Source organism: Parambassis ranga, chromosome 8 (genome assembly GCF_900634625.1).
Source record: "Parambassis ranga chromosome 8, fParRan2.1, whole genome shotgun sequence".
NCBI classification, from domain to species: Eukaryota; Metazoa; Chordata; class Actinopteri; family Ambassidae; genus Parambassis; species Parambassis ranga.
The window spans coordinates 14648452-14673390 of record NC_041029.1 but is presented as its reverse complement, the minus strand read 5'-3'; the positions used below and the strand labels follow the sequence as shown (position 1 = coordinate 14673390).

At 48.5% G+C, this 24939-nt stretch overlaps 1 protein-coding gene across 4 annotated transcripts in view; it reads right to left on the bottom strand.

Annotated features, from left to right (window-relative positions):
• Positions 1-460: 460 nt before the first annotated feature.
• The window catches only part of tnrc18 (trinucleotide repeat containing 18), a 39369-nt gene continuing 14890 nt past the window's right edge, over positions 461-24939 (bottom strand). For 3 of the 4 annotated variants that reach the window (XM_028412660.1, XM_028412662.1, XM_028412661.1), the window contains exons 5-30: positions 23074-24837; positions 20105-20192; positions 19792-20021; positions 19126-19272; positions 17668-17852; positions 17102-17516; positions 16086-17021; positions 15857-16002; positions 15640-15773; positions 15445-15558; positions 15190-15364; positions 14783-15101; positions 13403-13615; positions 11006-11197; positions 10238-10725; positions 9821-9931; positions 9429-9570; positions 8201-8318; positions 7277-7352; positions 7083-7191; positions 6881-6997; positions 6617-6769; positions 4206-5977; positions 3865-4119; positions 3713-3787; positions 461-3072 (exon numbers count right to left, since the gene is read on the bottom strand). In XM_028412660.1, coding sequence (XP_028268461.1) covers positions 2866-3072; positions 3713-3787; positions 3865-4119; positions 4206-5977; positions 6617-6769; positions 6881-6997; positions 7083-7191; positions 7277-7352; positions 8201-8318; positions 9429-9570; positions 9821-9931; positions 10238-10725; positions 11006-11197; positions 13403-13615; positions 14783-15101; positions 15190-15364; positions 15445-15558; positions 15640-15773; positions 15857-16002; positions 16086-17021; positions 17102-17516; positions 17668-17852; positions 19126-19272; positions 19792-20021; positions 20105-20192; positions 23074-24837 — 8681 coding nt within the window. In that variant the 3' untranslated portion in view covers positions 461-2865. The remainder of the gene's footprint in view (positions 3073-3712; positions 3788-3864; positions 4120-4205; positions 5978-6616; positions 6770-6880; positions 6998-7082; positions 7192-7276; positions 7353-8200; positions 8319-9428; positions 9571-9820; positions 9932-10237; positions 10726-11005; positions 11198-13402; positions 13616-14782; positions 15102-15189; positions 15365-15444; positions 15559-15639; positions 15774-15856; positions 16003-16085; positions 17022-17101; positions 17517-17667; positions 17853-19125; positions 19273-19791; positions 20022-20104; positions 20193-23073; positions 24838-24939) is intronic. The other variant, XM_028412663.1, reaches the window with a different exon arrangement.

Sequence of the window (24939 nt, the reverse complement as noted above, 5' to 3'; positions counted from 1 at the left end):
GACCCTGTATGAAGGCCTAAGGCTGGGCTTTGGATGGAGGGATGGGAAGGGGGGCAAAAACACACACCTTAAAGGGTACAAGGGTGTGTATGTACGTGTGTGTGTGTGTGTGTGGTAATAGCCAGAGATAAGAGTGTCAGCCTCTTTACCTCCATCACACACAGAGAGAAAAAAAGTGCTTTAGCAGCTCCAGGGGTAAACAAACATTCATAACGGGCACTTTAACTTGTTCACTCTGCAAACACTGGTACGACCTGTGTGTGTGTGTGTGTGTCCACAGCCTGGATTAAAAACAAACAAAACAAAACAAAAAATCAGATCCAACATGGCCGCCTGTCACCGGCCATAAGAGCAGCATCTCCAGGAGCAGATAAGATTGTATCAATACACAGTCACACTGTGGACCTGCTCACTTTAAATACGAACAGACTAGCAGCACATGATCAAACCTTCCGTTTACTGGGTCTACGTAAAAGGTGACGGTGGACGTTTTTTTTTTATTTGTCACGTGAATATTTTCCATCGTCCTGTGGACGCCGTGCAGAGTTAAAAACAAACAAACATGATACGCAGACAGATGTAGATATAAAAAGATCCCGAGAGTAGAAAATATTAAAACTATTGAATATCAACAAGACAATCAACGAACTCTGCGGCACAGCAGAGTCAGGGCAACGTGGTCATAATCCGATATACTCCAGACAAACCTAACGGGGTTTAAGGGGACCTGTTATACTTCTACTAATTTTCAGTCATATGTTTAATGTTACTGTGGCAGATGATTGATTCATTTTTTTAAAATACTGTAAATCTTACGTACGTATTCCTACATAACAGAGTCCTCATAAATATACACACACATTCTCTTTACTCCATTATGGAATTACAGGCATAAAAATGACTCTAATTACTTCACAAAATAAGGTAATGCTCATATTTACTAAATTTAGACATCCTCCGAGGTCCATGATGCTAACACCAGCCTGGCCAATATGAACAGATTATATATAGAGCGCCTAAAACCTAGAGATGTGTTAGCATTTTAGCACTTCTGTTTCCTCACCTTAAAGTCAACAGGCTTTTAAAAAATAAGGCTAATGCTAACATGCTAACATTTTATCTTACTTGACATAAAATACACTAGATAACAGGATAGCATTAGCTTTTAAAAATCGTAAAGTTGGCCTACAAAACTATCAAAACCTTGTAAGGAAGATGAACAGATTGAGCATATAGATATAGAGATATAGATATAGAGATAGAAGCTATAACAGGTCCCCTTCTAGAAGAGCTGAGGAGTGGCAGGACGTTTGAACTACAAACCACGAAGGTGCTTCCTAAGCAGAGGATAATGGTGGGACAAACAAGGGGGCGGGACCTAAGAGACATTTGGCGATCATCATCATCATCATCGTAAGGCCTGGGAGAGTAAGGCCGCCCAAAAGTAACACCTGCGATCCTGAGCAACGACATTCAACAGTCTCACCCCAAAACAACGGTTAAACCAGGCACATAGAAAACTGAGAAGCAGCTAAAAGAACCAAGAACAGTGTGCATGTGTGTGTGTGTTTAAAAGAAGGGTATCGCCGGCCTGCAGAGGAACGCCAGCGAGGTGGGGCTCGGTAAATACTCTAGGAAGACGTATGAGACTCCCAGTCGCGGCCTCCTCTGCGGCCGAGCTCGCTCAAAAGTGCACTCATGTCAAAAAGACGATTGCTCGGAGGGCAAAATGAAAATCCATAAAACGGCAGAAGCAAAAGAAAAAAAAATAAAACATCCGACACGGGACATCTAGAGGTTGCGAACGCTGCAGACTGAATCAGAAGAGATGAGTGTTGAGATTGAATCATGTTGATCTGATCAGAGCTGGCAGCTCCATGATGAATATCGCCCCCGTGACCTTGACCGACTGCAGCGTTCACAACCCTGGGAAGAAAAAAAAACCCACCCAGAGCGTCAGCTGGTGTCATCAGTGTTGTGTGGGTGTCCTACATTTCCCAGGGTGCTTTTCACCACCCTGTGCTGGAAGTGTTGGTCCATTGACAGCAGCTGGTTTCACTTCGTAGTGTTTTTTCAGGGTGGATTTGGATTTTTTTTTCCCCTTTAAAACAAGGAACTCAAAGATGAAAAATGAGAAGTGCTCTTATAACATGTTACTTCCTCTCTTTTAGCCTGAGTCTCTGAGGGAGGCTGAAGCTTTTTATTAACACACGGGGCAGGTTGCCTGCCTGTGTTAGGATTGTCACAGGGGAATAGAAGGGGTTAAATTAAAGGAGGATAGACTTTTTTTTAAGTGTTTCTTTCTTTAAGTGCTTTAGTTTGGACCTCTCTCTCTCTCGTCTGTGCGTCTCTTCCTGTCTTTGTCTGTCGCTCCTGCTGTTCTGTAGATAGTACATTTATATATGACTGTAACATGACTGTAACATCACCACAGCAACATCATAATCACAACGTCACACCGGCCAGTGGGCGTGTCCGCCTGGCTCCCGTGTCACCATCATTCACAGTTCATTAAAGCTTCTCGACTGTTTACCTCTTTAGAAAAAAGTACTCTGACATAAATCTATTACATGAAAATAAAACACTCATATTTTCCTCTATAGAAGTGTGTGTGTGACGTGTGCTGAGTATTTACATGTGTGTGAGTGTGTACATACCGTGTTGTGTGTGTGTGTAGGTTATATTTACATGTAAAGAGGAGACTGAGTTGTTCATGCTGAAACTCTCCATGAACACAAAGCAGGACGCGTCGGTGTGTGTGTGTGTGTGTGTGCAAATGTTTCAGGAGACGTCTTCCTGTTAATACTGTCTGTAGTGTCTCTGTTCAGGTCTGAAGTGTCTCACGGTGTCCTGCGTTTTTTTTGTTCAGCAGATTACAGGGACTCCGTCCGTGTTGAAGATCATGCCCGTGGTGGGTTCGTATGTGCCGGCCAGGTAGTACAGGTCCTCGCTGTCGGCGTAGCGGCGAGTGTGGGTCATCTGCTCGTACTCCTCCACGCTCACCACCAGGCATTTGTGACTGACCGTCTGCACGTCGTTCTCGTCGCTGTGAGATGACTGGTACAGGGCGCGCTGTGACAGAGACACAGGCTTTTATTCTGAAATTACTGCTGCAACAAACACATCTGCATCGGACATCTACGCTAACCCCTGTGTGCCACAACGTCTGAAACGTCAGAGGGAGGAATGCAGCGCTGCCACAGCTGGACCCACCTGGAACAACCAGGCCTCCATGTTATCTACACGCATCTCGCCGCCATGGCACTCCACGCAGGCACAGTGAGGGAAAAAAAGCCATAGATGGAGCAGAGCTGACTCTCAGAGAGCTCTGAATTGGCCGACCAAACTTTCGGACATTTTAGAAACGTTACGTTCACAGTAAACCATGTACGACGAGGCAGAAATCATCTAAAAACAGCCACTGTGGTTCAGAAATGGCCTCACATCGTACAGTGAACGCAAGATTTAATTTTTTCATTAATAAATTTGAAACATTAGCAACACGATGCTAAGAGCTAGCTAAACTTAGCCAGCTAACGCCCCATTGAAGATCAGACGTTAGCCAGAGGAATATTTCTATTCACTAGTTTAGTTAGCCGAACCGAACTCCAAACTTTATTAAAATAACACTAAAGTAGCCATTATTTTTTGATGTATTTAGTTGTTTGACTATATTATTAACCATTTCTTGTCAGGGTTATGGCATTCTTACCTCCATGAAGTCCTTCCTCTGGATGGACGAGTGCAGAGCTGCTGGTAGAGACTGCCCGCACATCTGATCCCAGTTCTGACGATGACACAAGTTTTTACAACCAGACTCAAAATAACCGTGAATTTCATCATAGATTCAAGCTTCTTCCGTACTTCTGTTTGTCTTTGTACCTTCTTGTCGGTCAGTTTCTTGCCAGGGTTGGTCTCCTCTGGGTGATAGAACCAGTTGACTCTGACCACCATGTTGCTCCCCCAGGACTCCCACATGCTTTGGATGCGGCCGATGAAGGGCAGGTTGGGCCGGCCGGCAGACAAGAACACGGCGCAGTCCCCGATGCGGATCATCTCTCGGCCTCGTACGATGGCCTTGTAGAAGAGCTTCTTGGCCTTGCCCTTCATACCGCGTCTCTGCAGGGAGACAGAGGACGGATTGGTCACAGAGAGAAATAATTTAGATTTTAATTAATTTAGAAAACTTTTTATTTTCTCCTCACCTGAGTGGGTTTTCCAAACCACTTCCAGAGCTGCCTGGCTGGAAGGAAAGCAGAAATTTTGGGCCTGTTCTCCACACTAGGAAGCCTCTGACGTTTAGCCAGCTCCTTGGTGGTGGGGAGGTGGACCCCCTCTCTGCGTTTCGGCCTGCCTGCCTTCACCTCTCCTCCGCTGGGTTTGGGTTTGGGAGGACGACCTCTTTGCCCGGAGCCCTTACCGGTGGCTGGTTTAGTAGGTTTAGAGGGAGAAGGAGCAGCAGCAAGTGGAGATGCTGGAGGGGAGGGTGATTGTGAGGAAGGAGGCAGTTCTTCCTCCTCCACTTTTACCTGCACCTCCTCCTTCACCTCCTCTTCCTCCTCCTCCTCCTCTTCTTCTTTCACATCTTCTTTAGGGCTGTCCTGTGCCGGCGCCTTTTGGATGAGCCCCGGTGGAGGCGTAGGGGTCCTCTCCTCATCTGAGCTGCAGGAGGAGTCATCAGTGGATGAAGAAGATGAAGAAGATGATGACGATGATGATGATGAGGAGGAACCAGAGCAGGATGATGATGATGAGGAGCAGCTCGAGGTGCATTTCTTCTTCTTCTTCATCTTCCCTTTCTCGCCTTCCTCCTCTGACTCGGAGCTGCTGCTGCTCTGAGATTCCTCCTTCATCTTCCTCTCCTCCCTTTTCTCCACCTCCTTCCTTTCCTCTTTCTTAGCTTTCTCCTCTCTCGCCTCCACCTCCTGTCCTCTCCCACCACTTCCACGACTTTCTGCCTTATCCTTTGTCACCATTGGTGCTTTGTAGGTGGAGTCCTTCTCAGGCAGACCCGACTCTCTATCTGGAGCTCTCATTTTAGCTTTTACAAGTTTCTGATTGGCCGTCGCTGTGGCGATGGGGGTGTGGTCTCGTCTGACACCTCGCCCCTCTAGCAACATCAGAGCCTTGGTCTTCTTTGTCTTTGGGGAGGTGACACCTTCATGGTCAAGCTTCACAAGTGGCTCTGTGGAGAGGCACTTCCTCCTTATGTCGCCTGGTCCTGGGCTGGGTTTGGGTCTAGATGGGATGGAGCTGGGCCTGGAGGATAACTGGTCAGATGGCATCTTCAGTTTGGGTCTGGGGGCAGAGGATGATGATGACGGTGAAGGTCTGGGAGTCAAAGAGGAGCTGGGTTTGCTTGTTGATAGCCTGGAGATGGGGCCGGGCATGAGTCTGGAGCTGCTGTGATGCTCAGAGGAGGAGGGGGAGGAAGAGGAGGTGGAGGAGGCGGGTTTGGTTTTAGGTGAGGAAGCAGAAACGGTTCTGGCTGTGGATGAAGCATTGGGCTTGGATGAAGTGGATGATGATGTGACGGCAGGCCGAGACATGGGCCTGTTTGTAGTGGGGCTGCCGGTGCTGCCGTTCTCTCTGCGCTGGCTGCTGTACGAGCCAAGGTTGGGCTCGCTGTACAGATCCACAGTCAGGACCTTCCCGTAGGTGGAGGGGTAGAGGGATGGAGGCAGGCTGCGGGACGTTTTAAGAGGAATCGGCTGAGCTGAACTGCTTTTCTTTAGCACCGGGCTGGGGAGCGTGGGGCTGCTGGCAGTGGGAGACGCAGCAGAGTTTTTGCGGGCCGGTTTGGTCTGCGTGGTCATTGATGGTCGGGAGGCAGGGCGGGGCTTCTGCTGAGCTGGTTTCTGAACAGTGGAGGGCCTGTCCTGGGCTGGCTTGGCCGGAGGCTGAGGTCTGTCTGCAGGCTGGGTGGTGGAAGGAGGCGGCTCAGCTTTCTCCCGAACATCTGGGTTCACCGAGGTCTCTGTGGAGGAAAAAAAAAGAGCTGCTGTTTCAGACTGAGAGCAACATAATTGTGTTTATGCTGACATTTTCATTGTGTGGCTTTCGTGATTTTTGTGGTCTGCAGACAAACCAGCACAGAAAACATTTGTCAAAATGAAAACATTACATTAAAGAACTGCTTACACAGTCAGAACACGGCCAGCGTCAGCAGCATGACTTATATTACAAGTCCACAGCTGTTTGAGCACATTCATTACACTGGCATCAGAGACAGACGTGCTCAAACATGAGCCGTATGATCAGAGAGAATCATCACCCTGCAGCAAGAATATTTGAGCTCTTTAATGATAAATAAAGACAGCAACAGAGAAGTGAATCTTTATAGATGCCCTGTAATGTGTTGGCTGTGGATGAAAGGTTAGTTAGTTAACTGCAGGAACTATTTTGTGGTTTAGGGAACCAGAAGTTCCTTTCTGGGCTGTTTTCTGAGAGGTCTGGACCTCCGTAGTGAACAAAAGTTAAACAACACACTGCTAACAGTGGTAGTCATACAACGTTTCAGCTTTAGCTTCTATCTACTAGCTGCTTCTCTCACATTATTTACGTGTATTCCATCCATCCCTCCATCCATGCTGAAGGATCTGTTTGTTCAGCTCACCTGGCTTAGGTTTCGGTTTGCGACCAGGTTTTCCTTTGATTTTGGGAGTGGTCTCCTCGGACTTTGGGCCCGCCTCTTTGCCCTCTTTGCTGCACTTGCGGACTCTCCGTCTCGAGCAGCTTGCCACAAGCAGTGCAGGTGACGGCTCAGCACCTGGACAGAGGAGGAGTCCATTGTTATACAGATGAATTTAACAGCTACAGCTGCATGTGAATGCAGTGTGTGTGTGTGTGTGTGTGTGTGTGTGTGTGTGCGCGCTCTCACAGTGGATCTTGTAGTCTGGGGGCAGCAGTCTGATGTGGGAGAGCGGGATGCGGCCCGTGTCGCCGTCATCAAACTCCACTGTGATGAGGTCATCGTTGTCATCAATATCTGAACTTCCTGTTGTAAGAAAGCAATTTGATCATCACAATAATCAATCACAGTAATATTACCATCATTGGGATGATGTGTGTGTGTGTTGTACCATTGACCACAGTGCCGGGGTAGAGGCAGCGGTACTGCTGGCTCCAGTAGGCGGCGATGCGGGTGCCCTCTGGGAGATACCGTGCAGACGGAGGCTTCACATCGATGATCTGCACGCACAAAAAAGAACAAACATCAACCACCTCGACAGCGCCAGCACCATCCTGTGTGAACGGAGACAGACGGCTCACTCACGGCCTCCTGCAACAGCTGTTCCAGGCAGTAGATGTGCGGTCGGTTCCCTCGCTCCCCCTCCACCACCACGCTGTATCTGCAGGGAAGAATTGTGGGAAAAAGGGGTCAAAAGTTTAGGGTCATTGTGTGTAAACGATGCTGTCAGTCTCTGGAGTGTGAATGGTCTCTGTGGCAGAGACAGAGCCGAGTCCTTATCTTGATCCTGACTGGATGTGCTGTGCAGCAGGCGGAGGAATGTCTGCAGCACTCTGCCTGAAATGTTATCAGCTAAAACTCACATGAGCAGAGCTTCAGTGTGTTTTCTTTTAATTAAGCTGGACAGCATCCATCTTTTACTGTTGATAACGAGTCACATATTAGTTTCCTTTGACAGAAAGCTTCAACCAGGAGCTGCTTATCCTGCATTAGCATAAATATCTAAAAGATAAATGTGTCTACTAAGACCTCTAAAACTAAAAATGATCATCAATTATGAAAAATAAATCATTTATGCAAACAATCATCAGATGCAGATCTAGTGGATACTGCAGTGTCATGATTTCCACCTTTTCAGCGAGAGCTGCACATGGTGTCCAGTTACTTCTGGTCACATGTAGTTCACCTGGTAGCTCTTCATGTACATAAACAACAGCTAAGCCTCCTCTATGTCATCAGCCTTTATGCTAAGCTAAGTGAAGCTTTATACTTCTGTTTAGCATGTTGATCTTCTCATGTGACAATATGACGCCAACCTAGTACCAAAACCTGCAGTTCCTCAAATACCCACTAGAGGACTGGCTCCAAAAGTTAGTGAGCCATGCTAAGACCTCCATGCTAAAAATGTACAACTTTACACAGAAATGTTTCAGCCTGCTACATAAAATGAGTTTCTGAGTTTTATTTAAAGTTAGTTTTGTGTCTTTAAATCTAAACGTGTGTACTCACATGTCCGGGGAGTGCACAGTGTTCACGTGCCCTGCGTAAAGCAGCTGGTCGTCCATCGGGATCAAAACTCTGAGTCCGTCCACCAGTGAGTCCTTATCCAGCACGCACTGCACTGGAGCTGCAAAGGCCACATACAAGTAGAGTTAGGCGATATTGGCAAAAAAAATTAATCACGATTAATCGTGGCATTTAGCCGATAATGATTAATTTCTAAATGATACTGACAAATCATCAGTCAAGTTAACTACTTCATTCTAACAGGTTAAGCTGTTAATAATAATAATAAAATAATAGTTATTGATAACAGATGCACAAACTGCTTCAAAATAATAATGAAGCAAACATTTAAAGTAACTTTGTCCTGTTCTTATCTTCAGGTCACAGAGCAGTGCATATCAACAATAAAATTAAACGGGACAAATAAGTTAAGAAAAAAGTCACATCAGTGATTATTTCAAGTTAAAAAAAATGTGTCTGTGCAAATGAACCTGTGACTGGAATATGTCCCACACTACTGCATGTTTTCACTCACACTGTAGAACAGCAGCAGAAGAAACAAACAAACCGGACAATTCCACATTTAAATGTGTGTCTGTGCAAATCAACCTGCGTTACGCTCTTCCATCGCTTAGTTTGGTCGTAAAGAGCACAACGACTAAACGTATCACAGATATTTTCTAGGCTGAGTGGAATTCTTTCCAATATCTGCTGGAGGAGACTTCGCTGTTGTAATGTTTTCCTATCTTGCTATGGAGTCAATAAATAAAGATCGGGAGGCAGCTTCTCCAGTTGGACTTCGTATTTTTTAATATGAGCAAACATTCGGTTACTATGGCAACAACCAATGGATGTCGTGTATGCATGCGTGGCACTATATACTACAGCTGGCATTGTGGTCTCGTCGCGCTTTCTTCATACTCTGGCTTATGGTGACAGATGTTGAACCTCTGTTAGGAACGTGCTGCTCTGCATCATTTAACTGAATACCACTGCCTTCCGCCATTATTATTATTGTGGGCTCACATGTGCGCGCTTGCGGGTGATGGTGAGAGTATGTCGCACACAAAAATGCGTCATCATGACGAGGCACTAATCGCCGTAATCGATAAGTGGCAAATATTAAATCGGTGACAGTTTTTCTGACGATTAATTGCACAAGCCTACATACAAGCCATGAGTACTTATGCGTTCAATGTGTGTATGCATGTGTGTGTGAGTGTGCACGGACCAGGCGTGGAGGATCTCTCTGACACGCTGTTGCTTCTCGGCGGGAGTAGTTCGTCTTCACTGAAGCTGCTGTCCTGGTTGGGCTCGAAGTCTTCGTCTGCCGCCATGCTCTCCATCAGGCGGCTCACTGCACCCCTGGACGGCTGCAGGAGCACAACAACACAACAACACAACAAATCTGTTCACACATTCAGCACTTATGCTGCTGGATACACTCAAAGAGCTCCGCACACACACTTCAGCTGTTTCCAAAACAAACTCTGGTGGCAGCAGATGGTGAGCAACAACACACTCTGGGCAGAATTACATGGTTTACTTTACAAAATGTGTGAGCACAAATTGTGTGTGTGTGTGTCAGGGTAACTATGTCCATAGTGGACACTGCTTACTGACCTCTCTGGCTTTAGTCTTGGCTTTTGATTGGCTCTTGCTGAGGCCGTCTGTGATTGGACTGCACAGAGAGGGCGGGCTCACGGGCAGAGGAGAGTCCTTCAGCTTCTTTTTCTGTTTTTCACAACAGATGAAAAAAATGCATTTGAATGAATGAAGGCACTGGAAGCTCTGCTGGACACACACACACACACACACACACACTGAGGTTGGGATGCTGCTCGGCTGCCTGCAGTTGTCCTTTCTTGTCAGTGACAGCAGGGGAGTGCTGCAGTGACTGAAGTACCAGGAAACCCTGCTGGCGCTCTGACACACACACACACACTTAAACACACATAAACATGTCAGAAGTGACGGAAGGATGTGAGGGAACCAGAGCGGCTTCGAGTAACAACATGAAGAATTTAATTATTGACGTACTTTCACTACGTCTTTCCCCTCTCGGCTGGCTGTTGGAGCCGGTTTGGGTCGGGCTGCCGGCTTTGGGGGGAGGGGCGGAACCGAGCTTGAAGCAGAAGATGAGGAGGTGGAAGAAGAAGAGCTCTGACTGGTGGAAGCCGACACCTGATTGGCTGATGTGGTGGCATCGTGGAGGAAAATCCTCTCGCTGCGGCGGCGGTTCCATCCCTCATCTTCGCTGAAGCCTCCGAACCCGGAACCAGAGGACAGGTCGAAGCTGAATCTCCGTGGTGACCGGGGTGACCGAGGCGAGGGGCGTGGTTTGGGCAGAGGTTTTCGCTTCAACGGCAGAGCTTCGTCTCGTTTGGTGGGGCTGGATTGGTCGATGCGGCGGGTCGCCGGGGGCAGCAGCGGGAGCTCCGGGGCAGAGCGCTTCCCATGCAACAGAGACGGGAACTTCCTCAACCGCAAGTCTGAACCCGAATCCGACCACTCACACTCTGATGAACCTAACACAGACAAGGAGATGTAAAATGCCTCCTACTGCCATAAACATGAGTAATAAACTACAGTCTCTGAAATCAATAACCCTGTGAATGAGATTATTGATCGATTTGAAACCAATACATAATTCAACACTGAATCATAACACGCACCCTGATGTGACAATTACAAAGGAATTAACATTCAACCGCAAATCAATAAGAAGACTCTGGACAATCTGCTCAACCGCAAAAAACACAATTATAGCCGTGAACGCCATCAAGCGGAGTTCCTGTCAGAATTTACCCAGAGTGCTTTGCCTGCTGCAGTGTTTGCCATCATGGAGGTGGCTCAGAGGCGCTGAGCTCACCGGGAGCGCGCTCGCCGCAAACCTGGCCAGCAGACCCAGGCCGCTCTCTTCGCAGCCACCGTCGTCAGAGTCTGACACTTCATCCTCCTCCTCCTCGTCCTCATCTTCATCCTCGTCCTCTGAGGTCTCTGCACCACAGAGAGAGAAATAATCGTCAGCTCAGAGACAAACGTGTCCGCAGCCTGGGCCAAAGGTCACATCACTTCTACCCGACAAAAATAACAGAAACCTGGATCTTCAACCTGTCCACACACACACACACACACGCACACACACACTGAGGAGATACTGTCCAAAGCCCTGCTGCCTGCCTTCACACTGTAAAGCAGGGAAGCTTTACCACATACATGCAGCCACACACACACACACACAATCTGTTGCAACTGAGTAAGCTCCTCTGACAAACCAGCAGAGCATACACACACACAAAGACAAACACTCACTGTAGCATACTGCCGGTTAGCTGTGTGTTGCTGGGAGTTAGCAGTTAGATCCATGGCAACAGATGAAGAGGAGGAGCTCCTCCTCAGGGGTTAGAGTGTTAACGTTGAGTGTGGATGCACAGTACAAGATATCTAAAACCACATTTGTAAAAAGAAATTTTAGCCATCGCAGCCGGGCACGATGCTACAAAGAGACTTTAAGATGAGACGACCAGCATTTACAGGACTACAAACTGTCTGTGGCATCATTTCCACATGCTCACACAGCTGGTGGCCAGCGCTGGGATCTCTGAGCAGCAAGGCACAAAAACACACTGCAGATGCAGCTTATAGCCACAGGTGGCGCCAAAGAGAACTGAAAAGTTTAGAGTTAAAGATTTCCTAGAGCTCAACACAAAACTTGATCGATATTTGTTATTGTAATAAAATTAATGCTTTGGAAAATATATCTAAATGTTAAGGCACAGACATCAGCCAAAATATCCAGTATCTATCTGGCTGCACCGCAGACAGTATATGGTCAGATTTGTTGCATATGTTGTACTGTGAATCCACTGCGGGTTAACGTTAGCAGACAAGACGCTACAACAAGCAGGCACTGAGAGGACAGCCCTGTGAGGCCCCTTTGGTGTATATAGATATGTACATTTGATTACTTCTTGTTTGAGTAACCATGGTTACATCCCAGCCAACCACCTGATGCATCCCTTTAAAGTGTTACTAGCCAATCAGGAGACAGGATGTTGTCTGAGTAACCATGGCTATCGCAGGAGAGCTTCAATTGGTGAGAGCAAAAAAAAAATAACAAAAATAAACAAAACCAAATAAAAACAGTCCAGTTAATGTTCTGTGTAGTTCAAATTTCAGCAAAGTCCATGTTAGTGGTCAAAAAAGAATAGAGGGAGGGGCACTTCCTACTTACAGAGCAGGTGACAGGGGTGTGGCCTCAGGCAGGGCAGGGGGGGGGCAGCGCGGCGGCCTAGCTGTAGCGTAGCCTGGCCTTAGCACAGTCTAGCTTAAGCAAAGCTCTAGCCACGGCGGAGAATAGCCGCAGTGAAGGCTCAAGGCTGCGCTAGTCCTGGCCAAGCTTCTGTAATGTCGCAGCAGCAGCAGCAGCAGCACAAGCACATGGAACAGGCTGAGAGACACTCAAAGCATCATGGGTAAGACAGAGGGAGAAGTAGGGGGGGGGGGGGTCAAAGGTGAGAGGACAGAGCAAGGTGTCTGAGAGAGCAGGGAGAAGGGTTATTTGAAGGTTTAGTAGACACACAGGAGGAGCTCTATTGTACAAATATCCCACAAATATTTAATGGTGCATTTACTTCCCACACGACAAACACGAAGTCAGCTAGCATCAAAGGTGAAAAAACAAAAAAGCATCCAATCAGATTCTACATGTTCAAAACGTGAACCCTGAAGGGATATTTGACGAACAGAGCCGTCAGAAGGACGCGTGAGGTGCAGGTGGCAGCTGGACAGACTGACGGAGACGCACAGACAGACGGACAGATGAAGCAGACACAAGGACCACAGCGCTTTGCATTCTGTACCAATCAAATCAACACCTTTAATAAAGCTTATAGGCACAAAACTGCAATACAACTTTATGGAAACAAATCTCACAATTTGGAATTCACACAAATGTTTCAAAAATGTACAAATGCTACAAAAACAGTTTGCAAACGATTCAATAAAAAACACCGTAGAAAACTCTTTTTTAAAAAAATGGCAACTTTGCAAAGAAGCCAGCAGCGAGAGAGGTAGAGATGGTCGAGCTAAAGCACAGTCTTAGCAAAAAAAAAAAACAACCAAAGACATGAGCTGCGAGGACGCTCAGAGACGCCGGCTCGACAGCGAGCGGCGGGGAGCTGTAAGATTTTGGTCAGTAACCTTGGTCGAAGGAGTCGTCGGAAGAGCTAAGGCCCGCCTCCTCCAGCAGCAGGGATAAGTGCTTGTGTTTCTTCTTCTGGGACTTCTGGCCGGACAGCAGGGACGTCGGCGAAGACGCGGACCGCCTCTTACTGGGCAGGCTGCCGTGGGGACGTGTGCCCGAGTGAGGGGGCCAGCCCCCTCGAGCGGAATTGGGCTCCTCTGAATCGGAGTCTGGTGCAGAGAGAGTGCGGTTAATGATTCATGAGGTCACATAAAAAAAAAAGTCAGACACAAAGACGATCGCAGCACGCTACGATGACCACGACCGGCAGACATCCAACCCACCGGCCAGAGGCTAGTCACCACCAGCTAGCAGTTGATGAAGTTCAGAAAGAGAATAGATACTGAAAGTGTGAAGAAAATCCCATAAAAAGACCAAAATTAACTCAACAAGGTGGAACATCTTGTTTTCGTGTTAAATTTGGTCTTTTTGGAGCAGTTTTCTGGAGGTTCTCTTCTCGTGAAGAGAACCAAAAACCAGGTGAAAGCTCTAAAAGAGTCTGGACACTAGAAACAACACAAGCATCCACTCAATCACCGTGTGCGTCAGGATCAGAGGTGGGACCAAGTCATTCAGATTAATATTCTGGATATAAGAACATAATCCAGATTATTATTCTGTATGCATATTTTTTTCCTCAGTCAGGACACAAGCAGGATTTTTCCATTCACTGAAATCTGACCACCAGAAAAGGCCATGTTTCTGTTTGAAAGGAGAAACACTTCCTTTGCAGAAGGTGGAGCGGGATACAACAACATCTACGGCCTTTTAGAAATCAAGCCAAAATAACTCACACTGTCCAAATGTAAGTCGGCATTTAGCAGCTATGTTTTGTGCAAAAAAATTTCATGCTAACATGCTAACTCGATGAGCATGAAGGACAGGCACTTTCCTAAGAATGGTCTAAATCTAACCAATCACAGCAAGAGGAACAAGAAAGCTAGCAAAGCTAGCAAGTAGCAGTTAGCATGTCTGTAAAATATGTTGTTGTTACACCTAAAGCTAAACAGAACACTGATTGGTCCGAACCACAGATGGTTCGGCTGCAGATGCACAGACCTCTGTATGTGTTTTGGCTTCATGCATCAAAGATTTTTAGGTCAAAAGGCTCAAGTTTTGTCAACTCATCAAGTCATGTGACCTGAGAGCTTCCTGCACTGTCTCTACGGCCTGTGTGTGTGTGTGTGTGTGTACGGTGCACTTTCAGATTATTTATAAGCACTGATCATAAATTATAAATACTCCAGCCATCAGCTAAATGCTGCTGGCTGTAACTCGGTGTGGATGGAAAACATCCGACTGTCCGACCACATCAGCTTTTCTCTCCAGGTACTCACTGTTGGAACAGCTGCTGAGCTCTGACCTCATGGGAGAGAACAAAGCGCTCTTCTTCTGACCTTTCCCTTTGCGGACACTCTCTGCAGCCGAAGCCTTGGCAGCCATCTTGTGTTTCCCTCCTTTGGCGGAGGCCGAGTGGACGCCTCGCTCCTTCAGTCGACTTTCTCCCGATTTGCTCTTCGGCTTTTCTAACTTTGAGCCAGAGGAGAGTTTGCGAGACGCTCCGAGAGAGCCGAGCTGCGACAGGGAGAGCGCTCTATCCAGGTCAGACGCCAGCTGTTCCTGCTCGCACATGTGGCCGCGCTTTGCCTTCAGCCCCTGAGAAACAGGACAGAAAATCATGAATTAACTAGATGAAGCGCATCGCGCTGCCGCCACACACACACACACACACATGAGGTCCTACCTCCAGAGCGTGACTGGTGGACGGCTCCTGATCGTTCCAGCTCTTCTTCTTCTTCTTCTTTTTCTTCACCTTCATCCCTGCCTCCATCTCCTCTTCTTCTCTGGACACACGGAACTTCTTCCTCTGTCCTTCCCCAGCCTCAGAGTCCTCAGAGTATTGCACAGTCCTTCCCACCCTGAGACACGGACATATTTGACTCCAACTGAACACAACATAAAACAGCTGAACTCATCAAACGCCATTGGGCTTACTCACTTTCCAGGCCTGCTGTCCAGTTTGGGAGGCGTGGCCAAGAGTTTCCTCTTCCTGGGTCTCCCTCGGCCACGCCTGGTTAGACTCCGCCTCTCGTCCTCCTGCTGCTGTCGCTCACTGATGTAACAGAACAAAGATATAGAGTGATGCGGGAGCATTTTAGCAAGTAACTGTACAGTAAACTAGATTTCCACTCACCGCTTGTCTCTGCGCCGCTGCAGCTTGCTCATCTCTTTCTGCTTCTCCTTATACGTCTTCTGAAGCTCTGCCAGGCGAACACGATACTCCACTTCCACCGCATCCAACACGTCCATGGACATTTTACTATACAGCTGTAGAGATGAGAGACGAGGAAAAATGCAAGGTGAGACTCTGCTGGAATGTTTCACTGTGTAGTTTGCTCTCTTCATCTTACCGGCTCCTCCTTCCTCTGCCTCCAGCTGTACTTCTTGTTGGCGTCCAGCGTTCTGGGCAGATCGATGTGTGACTGCTTCTCAATGGCCTCCAATAAAATCTGCCTGCTTGCTTCCAGAAGACAGTCGAGTCCCTCCAACGTCAGATCTGGATACAGAGAATGTTAAAATGTCAGATGTAGAATATAAAAAAAACCAGCAGGATGGATGAGAGCGTGACAGACTGCTCACCCTTCTCCTGGCTGATGTGCTCCATCTCCTGCTGGGCCATCTGGCTGAGCAGGGCCATCCCCTCCAGCGCCACCATCTCCAAAGGCCCTGTACTGCTGCAGTCTGCAGGAGGATGGTCTGTCTGTGGTAGGAGCGTTGGGGCGGGCGGGGTGCTGGGCCGGGCCTGGGCCATCTCGCTGGCCGTCAGCAGGGCAAGCATCCCCGCCATGGGGTCCTCAGGGAGCGGTGAGATGGAGGAGTGAGGAGGATAGAGAGGAGGTTCAGAGACACTTTCTGTCTGAGTGATGACTGGAGTGTCTGGTCTTTGCGGTTCACACACAGTGCTGGTGGTTTGCTCCAGTGACGCACACATCTGCTCGGAGCCTGCCTTGATGCATGATGGGTATCGGGTTCGGGCTGGTTCTTTGATGATTTCTGGCTCAGTTTCAATAGGTGGAAGAGGACGGGGATACACCGCCTGGCATGAGTAAGATGACACCTCCATTTTGACTGGACCTCCTTCTTTCTCCTCCTCCCGGACTCCCAGCCCCTTGCCATGTAGCAGTGGAGGACTAGGGACATGCAGAAGTAGGGGCGGAGCCTTTGGGGCTTCGCCGTTTCCCTCTCTGTCCTGATTGGCTCCGACAGGAGCGCAGCTCTGCCGCAGAGGACCGAGCGGCTCAGGAGTCATGTCGAGATGAGGCGGCTCCACGCCGGGTTCCTGTTTGAGAAAAGATCCCGTCTTTGCTGGCTCGAGTTTCTGGGGCTTGATGTCAGCATCCAGGAGCCTCGAATGAAGGTGAGTTAAAGGCAGAGGGGCAGCAGAGGGAGGCGAGCAAGGCCGGTGGGGTGGGACAGATTCAGTGTTTTCCACAGAGGGTTTAGGGCGGTGGTATGGAGGGAAGGGGGAGCCAAATGGGGCAGTGATGGACTGGTATGGGTAACCTGGAGGGAGATCTGTCAAAAAAGAGTAAAGAAATAAAGACACTGAAGTGACGCCTGATTCACTAAGGACACTTTGAGGATCAAGGACTCACCAGAGTAGATGCCTTGAAACGGAGCTGACGCCGGCTTCTGCCTCTCCCTCTGCTCCCTCCGTCCCACCTCCCCCTCCTCGGCCACTTCTTGTTTAGGCCGCCGTGGCGAGGATGGAGGCGGAGACGCAGAGCAGGGGGATGGCGGGTGAGGCAAGAGCTTCGGCGGGTGAGACAACACTCTCTGCCCTCCTTCCTCAGACTTGAGTGTTGCCACTGGAGAGGAGAGGGGAGGCAGCGGGGTGAGGGAGGATGTAGACGGTGTCGGAGAGCGAGACGGGGGTGGAGGTTTGCGGGGATGCAGGACCGGTGAGGGAGACGGGGAGGATAGCGAGGAGGGTCGGGCCTTTGGGTCGCTGTTCCGCTTGTCTGCTTTGTCTTCCATGTCCGGCCGGTGCTCGCTGGCCTTCAGCCGCTCCTGGAACACAGCAGAGATGTTTCTGACAGGTGCATGTATTAGCGTGAGGATTGTTTGGACTTCCTCTGCTGCAGGATGTTGCTGTTTATTTCAAAAGCCTAACAGGGAAGTCAGACTGACACAGGTGGAAGCAGGTGTTGTGTTAACTTACGACCAGCTGTGCGTTCCTCTGCAGCTCCAGAACCTGCGCTGTGTGCTGCTGGATCATGAGCAGTTCCTGCTGCCGGAGCATTTGCTGCTGAGAGAGGAGCTGCAGCTGGGCGGCGTGCTGCAGAGAGCTGCTGGTGCCGTACACGCTCGACCACACCGGGGCTCCACGCTCCAGAACATCACCTCCTGCAGGAGCACAGAGCGAGACGGGTTTATGTAGCATCACATGTCATTTCAACTGTGAAGATATGAGCCGGCGTTTGACAGGATTATGTATACTTTGTATTCACACTTTAGATTCCTCTGCTCGTTTGCCAGCTATTTCTCCCCTCACATTTTTAATCACAGGAGGCTGAAGGAGCTCCCAGGGGAGACAGCAGGCCGCATGGTGTCTGCAGGAGTCGATACCGGACAGGCAGAGCAGACTCCAGAGTCAAAACTTTGGATTTAGAGGTTGATCTACAGACTAGTGATTCACCAATTGCACGACTGAAAGACTCAGTGGAAATCAGTGGCTCACGTTTAACCTCTGATGATGAAATTTATGTTGCAAACCCCAAAAAGCATAATTTCACGTTAAGCATTATTCAGTATTTCACTTCCTGTGACTTCACTCTAAGAGGGTTTATGCAAACGTTTGGTGCAACATGCAGGTCTTTACACACCAAACCACAGAGCCTGCGGGGAATGCAAAGTGAGGAAATAAGCAACCGACAGCTGTATGCATCAGTAGGAAGCATAAACCCAGATAGAAGTATGTAAGAGTAAGAGTACGGGGTGAGCTGCTATTCAACAGGACTCACTTGAGGCAGTGCGAGCCTCTGTTAGGATGCCTTCTGGAGGTCTCACGGGGACGCCAGGCTCCGAGAAAAGCCCAGTTAAGACCAAGAATTTCTATGAAGGAAGTACATCTCTCCTCTAACCTTGAAACCTCCCCCAGGAGAACGCCTGCTATACACCCTGCTGCCACTGCTGCTGCTGCTCCCCGAGGTTTTTTGGCCAATTATCTTTAACATTCACAGCCAAAAAAACAATGAGACAATCCTTCAGCAGAACTCAGAACAGCCTTTTCTGGACAGCTAAAATACTCTCAGAGCAACTCTGAACACATGATACGACTCTGAGGACTAAACCTGCAGAGGAGATGCTAAAAAGTGTTTTTACAAATCTGAGCAGAGGGTGAAAGGGAGGGAAGGAAAGGCAAATGAAATATATATGAATACTGTTAATAAGCCTGGGTACTGGCAACATCAGGATGATGTTCTGTGTTTATGAAGGTCATTTTCACTGCCCATGAACTATGGGTGGATATTACTCCTCTGTTGTGATGCTTAGAGCAGAATAATCCACCACATGAAGGCTGTCGGTCTCATCGTATTTTTGTTTACAGCAAGTTCTGCCTCAAAAATGAAAAACAAATTAAAAAAAAAAAAAAATACATTGCACGCAGCCTTCGTACCGTAGTGTGGCAGGTGCTCGGTGGGGATGACGATTAGCTGTCCAGACTGTGGGTCTCTGGCAAACTGGTACGGAGGCGGCATGGAGCCTGGCAGGGAGGGCGGGTAGCCCGGGGGGAGGGTCTGATGCAGCGAGGAGGGGCCCAGGCCTGAATAAGAGATGGGAAAAAAGAGGAAGTGGAACATATTTTGAGCAAAACATTTACCCACCATCCCTCCTCATCCAGTATTTATACCCAGACTGAAAGCATGACGGAGATGCATTGACTTTTTAGAGGATTTTGTGTTTTTTTTGTTAGTGTCTAGACAGTGACGGCCTACAGGGAGCTCTGCATGTGTTCAAATGTTATCTGTGTGTATGTGTGTGTGTGTGTTGTTATTTCTGGACAGCAAGCGTTGGAGGAGCAGGTCAGGAATGTCTGCAGCACTTGACCCCCAGAGAGGCCTCTGCTGCTCCATGGACAGATGGACAACGCCTCCCAGCGCTGCTCCACCAATCAGAGAGGGCCACACGTATGTATGTAGAATGTTACAGCCATGGTGATGCAGGTCAGATTTAGAAACTATTTAAAATGCCAGAAAAAGCTTAAAGTTTAAGAGGCAGCATGGCTTCCTCCCTCCTCTGACCCACAGTCCTCACATGACAGATTAGAGCTCTGGGTACGTACTGTAGGGTGAGCTGGAGAGCCACACGGGAGGGGCTCCAGGCCGGGGCATCCAGGGGTGAGAGGTCAGAGTTGAGGGGTCGGGAGGCCATCGCCCTGCCCCTGCCAGAGCAGCTCCTCCCGTGACCATCAGGTTGGGGGTCATCAGGCTCGGCGTCATCATACTGGGTGTCAGGCCGCTCGACAGAGGGGCGGGGTGCATCTGGGTGAAGTCTGCCAGCTCCTTGGTGTCTCTGGAAGAACATTTTTATTGAACATGATACTGAAGTCGATTTGTGTACATCAAACAGCGACTGGCTGATCGCTCCTCACTCACCTGTGCACCTTCTCCTGCTCGCGCTCCAGCCGGCCAGCCAGCAGTCTGTCGTCATGGTGGCGAGCTCGGTCCTCCCCCCGCTCCTCATCTGTGATTATAATAAGACGTTCAGTCTGTATGCTATATTCAGCCTATAGAGGATATTCACTTTTCTTTACTTGTATGTTCACTTTTTTCCTGACACATCATGTTTTATTTTCTCTTGTAAATTTCAGATTTTTTTCCTGAAAATTATTTTTCTCATGACTTACAACTTTAATGTCACAAAAATATTTTATTTAACATATTCTTTTTTTTTTTATTTCAAACAACATTTTTATATTTTTTTTTTCTCCTTGATTTTTTTTTCAGCTTTGATATCAGAATATACACTTTTTTTATTGTAAATTTCCCGGTGTGGCGGGGGCGTGGCCTCAAAATTGAAAATTGAAAATTCGCCATTACAAAAGAAACACTGTATTTTCTGCAGTACCACCAACATACTTCATGCAATGTGGACAAAATCTTACAGTACTGCTATGGACCCAAGTCTGAACAGATATATATGCTAATAGGATGATACCGTCACAGCGCCACCTACTGGCAGCAGGAAATGTCTGTTGTACGTCTCTGGAAATGAGAGGAGAGAGGACAGCGATGGCCCCGTGGATCGCAAGGTGTGCGAGGGCCCGCAATGCTGCTTGCAGCTTCAATTTAACATTCTTTTTTATTTCAAACTTTTTTATATTTATCATTATACCTTTTTCATTTTCCTTGATTTTTTTTCAGCTTTGATATCAGAATATCCACTTTTTTTATTGTAAATTTTGAACTTCAGAAAATATCCACACATTTCTCTTAGAATGAATGCTTTTAAAATTTTTCAGCTTTCTATTACATTTTTTCCTTGTAAATGTACATTTTAACCCTAATATAAACCACCCTCATACAGATGTACAGAACAGAGCTAATAAACTTATTAGAGCAATAAGCGGAAGGTATTTTGGTGAGAAGAAGGGATGACAGCAGAGCAGAGAGTGGGAGAAGACAAGGTGACACCAGCTGTATAATGGTGACACGACACAGCATGTCAAAGCTAAAAATACGACACCGAGCTTCAACCTCAACACAAAGCGTGTGTGCTGTGCGTACTGTACAAAGCACACACACACACACACACACACACACACAGAAAGGCAGCTCTCACTCGGCTCTTATCAGTTATTAGTCTAGTGCCACAGAAGACGTGTGAACATACCACCACTGCCTTGCTACTGTACACACACACACACCCTGGTTACTACTAGAGCCAACGGCAAAACAGAGATGGAGAGGAGGAGCAGCAGCAGCAGCAGCAGCAGCAGCACTCAACCGGGCAATCCAGAATAAACATGAGGATCTCCTCCTCGCTTTCTCTCCCCCGTTAACCCTCCTCCATCTCATCAGTGCTGACTGAAGGTCCCCGAGCAGCAGAGGGGTTTTATACAAGTGTGCTGAACCCTTCAGCTCTGGAAGAGTGTGTGTGTGTGTAAAGGGACAAGAGACTTTAACAATCTCCGACATGCTCCAGGTTTTCAGACTGTTACCAAGGTTACGGGGAGCCTGTCCCACATGCTATCCCTCTCTGCATCAGAAAGCCAAGCGATTAGCGCCGCGGCCGGCCTCCATCTCCATTCACTCCCTGACACACCGTCTATCACCCGATCGATCCATCTTTCCATCCGTCTTTTTACATCACATGCTGCCGTTTACTCAGGAGAGGAAACGAATGCAAACATCTACAGTAGCTCATAAACACACGTGTACATCTGAGGTGTGAGCCATCTCTTAGCAACACCGCCCAGGTCTTATCGCAACTCAAGGTTTGTTTTTATGTATTTATTTTTTTTAGCTGCGCTCTGTGATGACATGTTTATTGTAGATAGAGGAAGAAAAGAGCTGAGGTGGGACAAGAAGGGACACCCCCTCCTCCTCCTCCTCCATCTCCTCCCTCATGAAAAGGAGGGCAGGGTGGGGGCAGCAGAGAGACATTCAACTCAATGAAAAGAGAGAGAGAGGCTGAACTGTGGGAGGACAGAAGGATCTCAATGACACACTGAGCCGAGAAACAAGCACATCAGACTCAGGCTGAACGACCTTGACACCAAAAAAAAAAAAAACACCGAGCGGCAGGAATTTTCTCTGCATCAACCAAAAAAAAAACCAGAAACCTTTCACCAAAAATCCCCCTGATGACATAATTAGAAATGTGTGGTAGCTGTTTTTATCATTCAAATCACGCCGCATGCACAAACACCTCAAAGTCAAAGAGGGCAGCCGAGAAAAATGAATCCTCCATTATTCATGGAAACCAAAACGAGGAATCATTTTCTCTCGGTTTGTTTGACTGAAGAGGATCTGCGCTCCCTGCAGGACGATTCAACAGAAGCACAAAGTACATTTCAACAATGTCTCTGATGTGTTAAGTACGCCTGATTTAACCTGCCAGAAGCCGTAAAGTGTAAAACGACCCGAGCGATCCGCTGACAGACTTTGTCACATCACATGTTGATGCCGGAAAAGTCTCTGCTGCATCAACACAACTTTTAACAACACTGATGTCAGAGATCCAATGTTCTTCTTATAAAAATGTGATTTTTTTTTTCCTGGTAAATGTTTTTTTTCTCTAAAATGACTTCAAAATATATTTTTCCTTCAACTTTGCATTTTTTTCAAAAATATCTTTCCTCTCTGAGATTGCAGCTGTACAGACAGGAACATGTTTCCCTGTAAATTTGCATTTTCTATTTTTGAATATTTTCGCATATTATATTTATATTATATTATATTTCGCATATAATATTTTGCACTCACAATATCTAAACGGTAAGGTTTAGTTTGTCGCTGTGATGTTTGCTCTTCTCTTTAGTTTTAAATTCTGTGTAAATCAGTGAATTTTGATCTTCAGTATTTTGCTGATCAGGATTTCAGTAAAATAAAAACACTTTTACCTTTAATAGCTGTTTGCAGCAAGGGTCTCTGGGGGTCCGAGGCTGAGCTGCTTTGTTTACTGGCAGCGCTGCTGTCTCTCTGTCGGGCCACAGCAACGGCAATCCCGACCGGAGGGTGGCGCACCTCGCCCTCGCCCTCACGGCCAAACGAGCGGGCGCTGTCCGGCCGCTCCTGTTCTCTCTTCAGCTGAGGAGGAACCCTCAACGGACCAGATGAACCGCCCGGTCCGACCGATACCCTTTCCCTGTCTCTCTCCCGCTCTCGCTCTTTTTCCCTTTCCGCGTCCATTCCGATTTGTGCCAGGCCGCCGAACGGTCCTCGGGTGTCTGCGATGTGTCTGGACGAACCCTCAGCCGCAAAGTTTCCGCTGTATTTAATCAGACTCTGCATGGCTGAAACCTCTGTGGAATCTGAGCCGGCTCGCTCTGCAGCACCACCACCACCACCACCGGACCCCCCGGGCCGGTACAGCGCCGACGGGTCCAGGTAGCGTCTCTGACTTGCTTCCTCACCTGCGCGCCCATGTCTGTGCGGGGAGGGGTGTGTGTGAGGGGAATGTGAGCTGCTGCTGGGTCGGTGGGATGTGTGCGGGGAGTGGGACATTGGCGTGTGTGTGGACTGGCTGTGGGGGGAGGGGAGTGTGTGTCCGTGCTGGGCCGCCAGAGCAGCCATGTGACTTGTGGCATAGTTAGCTAATGGGCTGATAGTATTCCACTTAGGCTCTGCCCCCGTCCGCTCCATGCCCAGTCGGATTGCGTGTTTGGAGGCGTCCCTGCTTTCTGGGCTGAACCTTGATTGGCTGGAGGAGAAAGAAGCATCCTGACCGCGTTTACCAACGGAACCATTGGAACAAATGACCGAACCTTCCTCTCTCTGATTGCTTAAATCGCCGGAGAGCCGAGGATGCTCCATGAGGCTTCTCTCATGAAACCTGTAGCTCTCCTTCTCTCTGTCTCTATCCCTGTCTCTGTCTCTGTCCCTCTCTCTGTCCCGCTCGTGCTCTCGTTCTCTGTCTCTGTGTTTGTTGTCACGGGCTTGTGAGGCGATCTGGATTGGCCCTGCCCGCTCGTCGTAAACCTCCACAGAAGGCACAAATGTAGGCGCACTGACTCTCTGCTCTCTGGTAGACTCTCTGGGTGCAGAGAGGTGGGGCGGACCGGTGGCGGAGGAGGGCTGGAGAGCTGGAGGAAGGACGTAGGAGATGTTCAACGTCCCCGCCGAAGTGGCCACAGAGTCGTTCCTCCTCTGTCGGTCTATGCTGGAGTTGTGGTGGGCTCGAGACCCGCCCCCCTCCTCATCCCGCCCCCCTCTGTCTGATTCTGGTCCGTGAAACCTGGCCACACCTCCACCCCCACCAGGAGGGAAGGAGGACTGCGGAGACGACAGTCTGGATCTGGGCTCTACTGTGGAAGGCTGGGAGTGTGACTTATGCTGGTGAGGATGGAAGGACCAACCATCCCTGTCTCTGTCTGTGTCCCGGTCCTTTTCTTTGTCCCGCTCCCGGTCTCTCCCCGCCCTTCGCTCGTCCTCGCCCCGCCCATCTTGTGTCAGATCCACCACGCTGTGCGGACGCTGCTCCTCTCTTGACCGCTCTCGCTCCCGGTCTCTGTCCCGCTCCCGCTCCCTCTCGCCTCGGTACGACCGGTCCCTGCCTCCATCACGGGATGACCTCTGAGGTGGGGTGGAGCTGGAGGAGGCTGCTGGCAGAGCAGATGGAGGGTGGAGGGGCGACTGGCTCAGCGATGAGGTCAGGTAGTACCCGTCTGAAACAAACACACAGGTACATATTCAGGTGCTGCTCTGCATGGGGATTTCAAAATAAAGGCTGAAAGATCCATTAGCTGAACGTTTTTGGCCCGAATCCA